The sequence below is a fragment of the Hippocampus zosterae genome, chromosome 11 (assembly GCF_025434085.1).
Source record: "Hippocampus zosterae strain Florida chromosome 11, ASM2543408v3, whole genome shotgun sequence".
Classification (NCBI taxonomy): Eukaryota; Metazoa; Chordata; class Actinopteri; order Syngnathiformes; family Syngnathidae; genus Hippocampus; species Hippocampus zosterae.
Window position 1 is genome coordinate 6,283,261 of NC_067461.1, and position 9,217 is coordinate 6,292,477.

Below are 9,217 nucleotides of genomic sequence, written 5' to 3' on the forward strand. Positions count from 1 at the left end.
ACGTCAACAGCATTTTGCATTGTTTGTTAGGATTAAGATAAGTGTACTTTGCCGAAGCAGAACCAAGCGGTTGTATTTAATACACATCGTTTAATTCTTTTTTTGATGTTTAGTTTGACATCAAATTGCGAGATTAAGGTTCACTTTTTACAATGTCACTGCATCACAAATGTTTATTTTTTTGTGTGTTTCTACAAAATACAACATTATCGAGTACAATTTTCCTCAACAAACATTTTGGGGAAAGCTGAAGGAATGAATGGCAATGCCATCCAAATTTATTTAGATTTAGCTTCTTGCGAGTGAGCCCGATAATCACTGTATGACATGTTCACTGTACAGAGCCATTCTAAAACTTTATTTACAAAGACCTCCCTCACATATATTGCGATTGAGACATTTTACTTGTCATATTTCAATAACGTAGTGATGTTTTACACCACTGTTGTTTTCTTTATCACATTCCTTCTTTGCCACAGCAAAGAGAGCACGTGTCCAACTTTCCACGGTGGTGCATCCAAGTGTCACATCCAGCGATTGTGTTTTCTCTTGGCGCGTTTTGCCTTGTTCACGGTTCGACGTTGCCTGCACTGTTTGCGGCCGTCGCCATGGAGATGCTCTGCTTCTCACTCAGCGTCTTGACCACGGTCGCGGCTGGCGACTGCAGCACTTTGCGAGAGAGGCGCATCCTGCCATCCGTGGGGTCCCGTCCGAAATACTTCACCTGGCGGAAGAAGAGTTTCCATTTTGTGAATTGCGATAGCATGGCGTGCAAATCCAGCTCTGGGTGAACACAAACCTGAATCTGCTGGCCCACTTCTAACCCCAAAGCACTTGGATGTTTGATCTAATTCGGAGGAACAACGGGAGAAACATCTTAATCGTGGTTTGACTCTCACGCACTCTTTTTCCACACGCACTTTTGCACCTCCCTCACACACAATCAGCCTCTCAAATTCATTGGCAGACACACAGGCTTTCTTTCGCACCCTCTCTCTCTCTCGGACACACACAAACACCGTCAAACTGAGCCCATACACGCACGGTCTCACTCAAACATGCACGCACTCGTTTGTGGTCCAACTGGGAGTTGTGCAGCAGGACGGCGCTCATGTTGGGATAGAGCTTCACCATGACGCCAATGTCTCTGCGGCACAAAAAATAAATAAATAATTAAAGTATAGTTTTTAAAAGAACATTCTCCATTTAAAACACAGAGACTTTCTCTGTATTTCCTGCATTTTGTATTTTCCAGCTGACCTTATTTCAGTGATGGTGGCAGTGTAAATGGCGCCAAACTCCAGCTGCTGCTCTTGCTGCAAAATAATACAATACATGCTGATTTATGTAGCGCTTTCACAACAGCGGCAGCTGTAACAAAGCGCTTAAAAAACAGTTCACATAAAGCAAAATAATAAACACATAACATAAACACGGACAGTCATGCAGTTCTTAACCACTTTTCCATCACACGCTTTGTTGTTTGAAGCAGTTTGAGATGAAAGAGGAGAGAATCAAAGTGTCCTTTAACCAGTGGATCAGAGACGTCATGCTCAAAATGTGCACACGTCGGCTACAAGCCAAGTTAAATAAAGCACAAGAAACACATTTAGTGGGTATTCACACCAGAAAAATCCTTTGGTCCGCTTTTTGGTCTGCACTAACAAGTAATTTGCGTTGTCATTAAAGCTGCAAATTTATTTTGAGTGTCAAGAGCAGCTCACTCAATGCACGTTTGGTAAGGCCACCCCCCCCCCCCAAAATTTTGGAAGAGTCTCAGCGAATTTGTTTGTGTATATTCACATCTGCATGGGAAACGCACGCCGGTCCATTAAAAGTGGATCCAACGGGGCCGGTGTGCATAAACCCTTAGTTACGTTTACGAGCGAGCCCTTTCCCCCCCCCCCCAATTTTGTTGGATTGTGATGTTATCAAAGGTTGTTGATGGACAGCGGCGCCTTACGAATGGCGTACAAATTCAGGTTCGGCCATATGGAGAGTAAATACAAAACTCTGAGTCACTCACATCGTCTCTGCAGACTTCACTGATGAAGTCCTGCGCCTCGTTCAGCGCTCCCGGCGTGGGAGCAAACACGGAGAAGGTCTCCTCGTCCACCTGACTGATGGTCACGCCTTGAAAAGACAGCAAACGCAACTTCCTCAAGTTTCCGCATCATTTTTCCCGTCGGAGGCTTTGCACGGCGGCGAAGAAAACGACCGGCGGTACCCGTCTGAGCTTGTAACCGGCGGAGGTTGTATCCCCCTGGGCCCACGAAGCGAGCCCGTCTGGACACGGGCACGCGCACGTTCTCTGGAAAAAAAAATAACAACAAAAAAAATGCAACAATTAATCAATCATTGCTCAAACAACTTAAATTCCAAGCCAAACTTACCCACAACCGGCCCGTTCTCCTTCCTGCTCGTCCTGGGTTTTGCCAGAGTGGTGTTCATGATGCCCAAGATCTCACGCTTTGCGACTAAAAAGTCATTTTCGCCACATCGAGCCAGAAAGGAAAAAAATGTCATTGAGGTGATGATTTCTTGGCGTTGGGACGTTGAAATGACGGCGGTACCTGTGGCCTGCTGGATAGCCTCCATGACCAGCTTGAGCGGCAGACCGGGAATCTTCACATCCGCCTGGAAGGTATACAAAAAAAAAAGAGGATGTTTTCTTTGGGGGGGGAAATAACCTAATATTATCCACAAATGTTATGGAGTTCAAATAATGCATTTGATATTTTCTCCATATTGCAATTCCACCGTGCTTACCTGTAACGCAGTGATGCCTTTGTTTGTTCCTGCCAATTTGAAGTCCATGTCTCCGAGGTAATCCTCAATTCCCTGTACGTCAACGATATTTATGAAAAGATCGCACCGAGTCAAGCTCACTCGCTGTCACTTGAGCGGCTCGGCCTAGACGCTCCTTCGTTTGCATCAAATGACAAAAATGCACGTTACAAGAATGTCAGTGAGCAGTCTGTAGTCTTGGATCTCGGAGGGCTTGTCGGGGTTGGATTTGGAGATGAGGCCCACGGCCACGCCGGCCACGGCCGCCGAAATGGGAACCCCTGAGACAACAAACAAACGTTCGAACGCCAGAAAGTCAGAAACACAATGACCAATCTAGCTATCTACTGTAGAGATCATCTCATTTCCCATGACATCATTATTTCATGGTATTACAGTAATAAAGATTGACATCATCTGGGGGGGTTTTGAATAATACTCAATATTTAATTAATGTCTTGGAAAAAATAAAATAACAAACAAGGCCCGCGTCCAGTACCTGCGTCCATGAGCGCCAGGCTGCCTCCACATGCCGAAGCCATGGATGAAGACCCTGACGAGCAAAAACAAAAACAGACGGTCAGCCAGCCAGTCAGTTTCAAACCACCTTCCCCCGTCATCGCCTTCTCACCGTTTGACTCCAACACCTCAGCTGTGACCCTGATGGTGAAAGGGAAGTCTTTAGGGATGACAGGCCGCAGCGCTTTCTCCGCCAGGGCCCCTATAAAAACAAACACACCACCCAGATGCAATTTTGTTGGGGGGGGTTACAGCAAATGAGGTCCTGAATCAACATCGCTTGTCTGCCTGCCTTGTGATTGACCGGCGACCAATCCGGGGTACAGTCCGCCATTCGCAGCAGCCCGCACCATCAAAAAAGGGAAAGATGGACGCATTCATTCAAACTAACCGTGTCCGAGCTCTCTCCTGTTGAGACCGCCCATCTTGCCGATCTCGTTGGTGGCGTAGGGCGGGAACTGAAATGAAAACCACTGCATTGACGACTCGGCTGCATTACGAAAAAAAAAAAAAAATAATCATAATAAAAAATTTTTTAAAGTGCTTTAAAAAAAAACAAAAAAACATTCACCTCATAATGGAGCATGAAATTTTTGTCCTTGATCCCACTGCAGACCAAAAAAAAAAAATAGTGTCATAATTTAACATGAGGAATAATAACTATATTAGAAGAGGCAGAGAAGGTCCCCAACTACACGCTTCAGTAAGAGTCATCATTCCACCTTCGCTTTTATGTGTTGCTGCGCCACGCGTGTTAATAGCGGTTGGTTCAAGGTTTAGAATTACAGTAAAACCGCCTGTTTGCTCATTTCTGCTCGCCCGTATGTGGCTTTTCATATGATATGTTAGCATGAAGCTAGTGGGCTAACTTTAAATGGTCTGACTGAACATCTTTCTCATTTAACTCAATCGCTGACGTGGACGGTTTCTATTTGTCAACTGGAAACGGCCGGCGGCGAATGAGTCTCAGTTTTAAGCGATCACGAGGGTTCGCCGTAATTGTGTTCTCACCTTAAAGCTGTGGTGATGATGTCTGCTTTGATGCTGGATTCCAGCGAATCAAACGTGACGCTACAGAGCACCTACAGAAGACCAGTTTTTTTTTAAAGGTCTGTTATTTTTTTTTCTTTCTGCAATATACGAATTCATCTTATAACCTTTTGGACCGCATACCTGCGTTTGTCCTCTCTGGAACAACGCCGAGCCATGAAGTGGTTTAAAGAGGTCCACGTCGCAGGAGATGTCTCTCACAGCCGTTAAGTCCCTGCCGTCACACCTAAATGCAAACAAATGATCATCCTTAACGTGCATAGATCATAAAAACATAATCAATTGTAAATGCGGACCTCTTGTATTCGTTGAGCACTAAATTCCGAAAGATGTCCCTGCTCACAGTGTTGAAGGACTCAATGAGTTCAAAAGGTTCGGCTTGAGGAAATTTCTCTGAAAAAAAAAAAAGACAAAAATTAGAATTACAATTTTTATTCTTTCATCGTGACGGAGAGTGTCCAGAACAGCGAGCAACATCTACCTTTGAGGTGCTCCTCGGTTTCCAGGCGAATCTTGTTGATGGCGTCGTCTCTTGAAATCTGCGATCGAAAGGATTATTGTGATCATCGAAGAGGCAGGAAAGTGTGAAATGGGGCAACCTTGGGCGGGTTTGTCGCTTACCTTATCATGTGCGTAATCAGTGAAAACAGCGTAGATCTTATCGGTGGCGGATCTGCACGCACATCAAACAATGTAGGATGCAATCATACTTTTTGCATCTTTTTCTTCTTCGCCTATTCACCGCCAGGCCCGTAAAAAATGATTTTTGACGTCGTTACCCGTCAATGGCAGTGAATGAGTTAAAAAAAATTGTGACAATTTTCATGGAGCTGGAATGGAATTTCCATTCATTTCAATGGGAGAAATAAATATAAATTAAATAATGGGAAATAAACAATTAGATTAAACTCACTAGCCAAGGCACCACTGTTTCATGATCTCTTTCTCTTTTTGAAATGAACCGAGTTGACCTTCCATATCTATCATGATAGGACCACACAGTGTTTCCATGGCCACCACATGACATATCAACATGGGAGTGGTGAGTGTGGGTCTTACTGTTGCACGTGCGCCACCATTTCCGCAGGTGCCGAGAACATCTTGGGCGGCGTGCGCTTGGTGACTTTAAGCTCCCGCGCCAGTTGCTGGATGGCCAGGATGATCTGCTGCGCGTGCTTGACGCCCACCTTGACGGCGTGACAGAAATCCTGCTGCAGAACGTTCTCGGCCGACGCCTCGATCATCACTGCCCACCGCACACCAGAAAGGGCATCCGGACATTACAACATTATTATCATCATCATCATTATTATTACCATTTTCAATAACAACAACATTAGAAACATTTTAGCTGACATTTTTTCACCATTTTGCAACCCAATCTCACTATCAAACATCAGGAACGATTGGATGGAAGCACATTTAAGAGTGTAGTTGCGCCATCTTGTGGAGAAGCCTCCAAAGGTCTCAACGGACAGCCTGGTTGTACGATATGTCATGCATGTGGATATATATATATATATCTTTTTTATTTTAACTCTTAATGCTTGACTGACCCACTTGACTGCTGGGGGCCCCCGCCACGATCATGTTGAGCGTGCTGGTCGCCATCTGCGCTCTGGTGGGGTTGACCAGTAGCTCGCCCTCCACCAATCCCATACGCACAGCGCCTGCAGTCAATTCATACAAACTGGCATCGGTATAAATTCAGATTGAGGTGCACATTCAGGCATTGTTACAGTTCCAGAAATTTCCCCTCACTGTTTCAAAGTGTTTAAATATGTGTAAGTTGCGCGTCGCTCACCTATGGGTCCGTTCCAAGGGATGTCCGAGAGAGCGAGAGCAGCTGAGGCTTGAATGGAAAAAGACAACAAAACAATGACCTTAAATGATAATTACAAGAGGAACATGCTATGAAATATTCCATTATCACCTGCGTTAATAGCTAGCACGTCCGGATCATTGACACCATCCACGGCCAGCAAGTTACATAGAATCTATGAGAATACATCACTATAATGTTAATTCCTAAATATTAAAGCGAGTACTATATTTTTTTTTTAAACTGCTGTTTCATAATATAAAACATATCGGCTTCATTTTCATCGAAATACACAAAAATGCAACAGGTTAAAAATAAGTAGAACCAACCTGAGTGTCGTAAAAGTAACCGCTTGGGAAAAGAGGTCGAATGGATCTGTCTGAACACAAGAAAAAAAAACTCAAATATATAATGGTGATTTGACTTAGATTTAATTCCATCAACAAGCTTGGGACACAACATGTTGTTCTCTTAAACCAGGGGTGTCCAAACTTTTTGCCAAGGGGGCCAGATTTTATGTGGTAAAATGTCGGGGGGCCGACCTTGGCTGACATTCTTTACATTGAACAACAATATTGTTCAGCAAATTTTAGTAAGCCAGTCTGTTTCACATTTCCATTTTTATTTTAATTTCAACAATCTTAAGAATTTCTTTTGGTTCATTTGAAACGGGTATATCACATGCAACTGCTTATTCACTTGACTTTTTCTTAAACAGAAGTCTCCTCAGTGCAAATTAATTGATTTGAAACCTAAAATGTATCACCATGACTTTTCAATAGTCACAAAACCTTTGACTCGAACAACAGGGAAATGAACAAGCAATACACATATCCACAACTGCAAGGATCATTTGAAATATGACATATCAGTCAATATAAACACGGAATGATGTCTTGTTAACTCGTCAGTGATGCCCTCTAGTGTCTAAATGCTATTACTCATTTAGTGAATGCTATTACTCATTTAGCCACTAGAGGGAACTCTATGAAACATCACTCACCAGTCTACGAGACCTCAGTCAATGCAACACGTGTTCCATTGCGCCCAACCTGCGGGCCAGACGGCACTGATTTTATGACAGGGGCCGAGGGCCGGATGAAATTCCACCGCGGGCCGGATTTGGCCCCCGGGCCGGACTTTGGACATGTCTGTCTTAAACCATCTTGCCCCATTGATATGAATTAAAATGCCATAAATTTTTTTGTCAAGTGTTTTTCAATATGAAACGTAAATTGTTTTTACGGTACCATTGTAATATATGAATTGTTTTTTTTAAGGATACCTATGAGTCTGCTGGTGAGAATCTCGTTGTCGGTGGTGCCCAACTCTCGCCTCAAATAGTTAGTGGGGATCCTGCCGGCGGCCGCCGCTTTCTGTCTGTAGTCTACCTGTCAAGCAATTAATCAAAGAATACATTTTATGCACCGGAAAAAGCAGAACATACTGACCATGTGCTTAAATGACATACCACCAGAGGCATGAACTGAGAGGGAGATGGTTTGGTTTTGCTCACGGCCGTCACCATCACAGAGGTGTCACCCAGCTTCAGAAAGGCAGTTAGAATTGTTACCGAAATAAAATGTGCAAATCGCAAGCAAAGACTGTGTGCATCCAACAACACTGCAGCTTTGCTTTTTAACAGATGTGGTGTGTGTCTACCTGGACAACAGCAGAGCCATCAGCAAACTTGGCTAGCCTCCCAGAGGAAATCTGCAATTTTCTGCCAGTCACAAGCATACAAAAACATACATACAGAAATCGAAAAGGATTCAACTCATTTTTTTAATGAAAAGTCGTACCGATATATTGACGGGACAAAAATGTCTCTTTCTAATCTTACAAGGCTCGTCATATATGTTTTGAGGAAAGTGCATGTTTTTGAGGAAATTGTATGTTTTAAGATAAGTCAATCATGTTCAAGAATATTTCCAGTTATTAAGAAAAGTCATAATACGACAGAATACGACTTGAAATCTCGAAAATATAATACTTTTAAACGTCGAGTATTTGCGACTTTCAGTATCATTTTCAAAACTAAATCTCGCAGTGTCGTGTCTGATATTCTTTTCAGAGTGGCTCTTAGTAGCCACCACGAGATGATCTTCATGTGACTTATTCCAGGGATTTGTGGTGCTCCATCTTCAGATCACTTCAACGGAAATCGAAACTCTGCTGCAATCAACTCACTTGTCTCCGAGATCCACTCCCACACTTCGTACATTGGCGTGACTTTTGTACACGCTCTGGTGGCACAGACGCGCGCGGCAGCGAGAAAAGGAACGTCCAAGCTGTAGTAAACGCCTCATGGCTCAATTGATATGAAAGAGGAAATAAGATAAAGTACGATAGAAAGGAAAAGGCGACTGATTTTAAGCCGCAGATGTGCGCACGGGGGCTTCCATGACAGTAAGTCACGTGTCCGGAAGTACATCGATAAGGTGGTTTCTGATTGGACGTGGTGGTTTAACGTGCGGCAGGAAAAGTGTCCGACTTGCAACAGCTGCAAAAGAAAATGAAGTCTTCGACAGTTATTAGATTTTTTTTCAATACTTTGTCTTTTCATTTAATGCGACGAGCAAATACAAATCTTTTAAAATAGTTTGCATTAATATGCCTTATTTGTTGTATCGTAGTCTTACGGAGTAAAAAGCGCCAACTTTAATAGCTGCTAAATTAGCCGCAATGTAACGGACACGCTGAATTCTGCAAACAAAACATTGTTTCGTCACGGTACTTCCAGTTTCTGTTTGTAAACAAAACATTTAACGCATTTTTTGTTTTGTTGATGGTTGGTTAGCTTGTACTACTGCAAATATATGAACCGAGTGGATAAATAAAAACATGTATTACCGTGGCGTACACATTTAAAATAACCATGATACAACCCATTAACCAAACTAATTTCGGTTTGCTTTCGTTTTCTCATCACATAGTGTCGTGTATAATTTCTATTCATTCAAAATTGAGGCATAGACGCAGACATGACATTTTGACAGACTCTAGTATTGATCTTATGATATTGTGCATGCTATGCTA

The 9,217-nt window shown here is 43.1% G+C and overlaps 1 protein-coding gene across 2 annotated transcripts; it reads right to left on the bottom strand.

Moving 5' to 3' along the window:
* Nucleotides 1-139: 139 nt before the first annotated feature.
* On the bottom strand, nt 140-8,614 carry LOC127610249 (polyribonucleotide nucleotidyltransferase 1, mitochondrial). 2 transcript variants are annotated; one of them, XM_052080168.1, is made up of 28 exons: nt 8,369-8,614; nt 7,841-7,901; nt 7,650-7,724; nt 7,464-7,569; nt 6,508-6,557; nt 6,290-6,353; nt 6,161-6,208; nt 5,913-6,026; nt 5,416-5,602; nt 4,978-5,029; nt 4,838-4,895; nt 4,653-4,749; nt 4,480-4,582; nt 4,318-4,388; nt 3,878-3,914; nt 3,698-3,764; nt 3,419-3,508; nt 3,287-3,340; nt 2,959-3,068; nt 2,770-2,841; nt 2,574-2,637; nt 2,394-2,477; nt 2,228-2,311; nt 2,027-2,133; nt 1,261-1,316; nt 1,069-1,147; nt 800-847; nt 140-724 (listed from the first exon to the last, which is right to left on the bottom strand). In XM_052080168.1, the coding sequence occupies exons 1-28, from the start codon at nt 8,485-8,487 to the stop codon at nt 569-571; spliced, it is 2,313 nt and encodes a 770-aa protein (XP_051936128.1). In that variant the 5' UTR covers nt 8,488-8,614; the 3' UTR covers nt 140-568. The 2 variants fall into 2 exon arrangements, with proteins under 2 accessions (XP_051936128.1, XP_051936129.1); XM_052080169.1 differs by lacking the exon at nt 8,369-8,614 and adding an exon at nt 8,172-8,354.
* Between the last annotated feature and the right edge of the window lie 603 nt (nt 8,615-9,217).

What these genes read in the sequence shown, in the direction of transcription:
- LOC127610249 (XM_052080168.1), bottom strand. Translation starts at nt 8,487, where the DNA reads ATGAGGCGTTTACTACAGCTTGGACGTTCCTTTTCTCGCTGCCGCGCG. An exon ending in TCTCACCAGCAGACTCATAG is followed by an intron (nt 6,558 to 7,463) that starts GTATCCTTAAAA and finishes TCTTGTGTTCAG; the next exon opens with ACAGATCCATTCGACCTCTT. An exon ending in AAGGCATCACTGCGTTACAG is followed by an intron (nt 2,638 to 2,769) that starts GTAAGCACGGTG and finishes TATACCTTCCAG; the next exon opens with GCGGATGTGAAGATTCCCGG.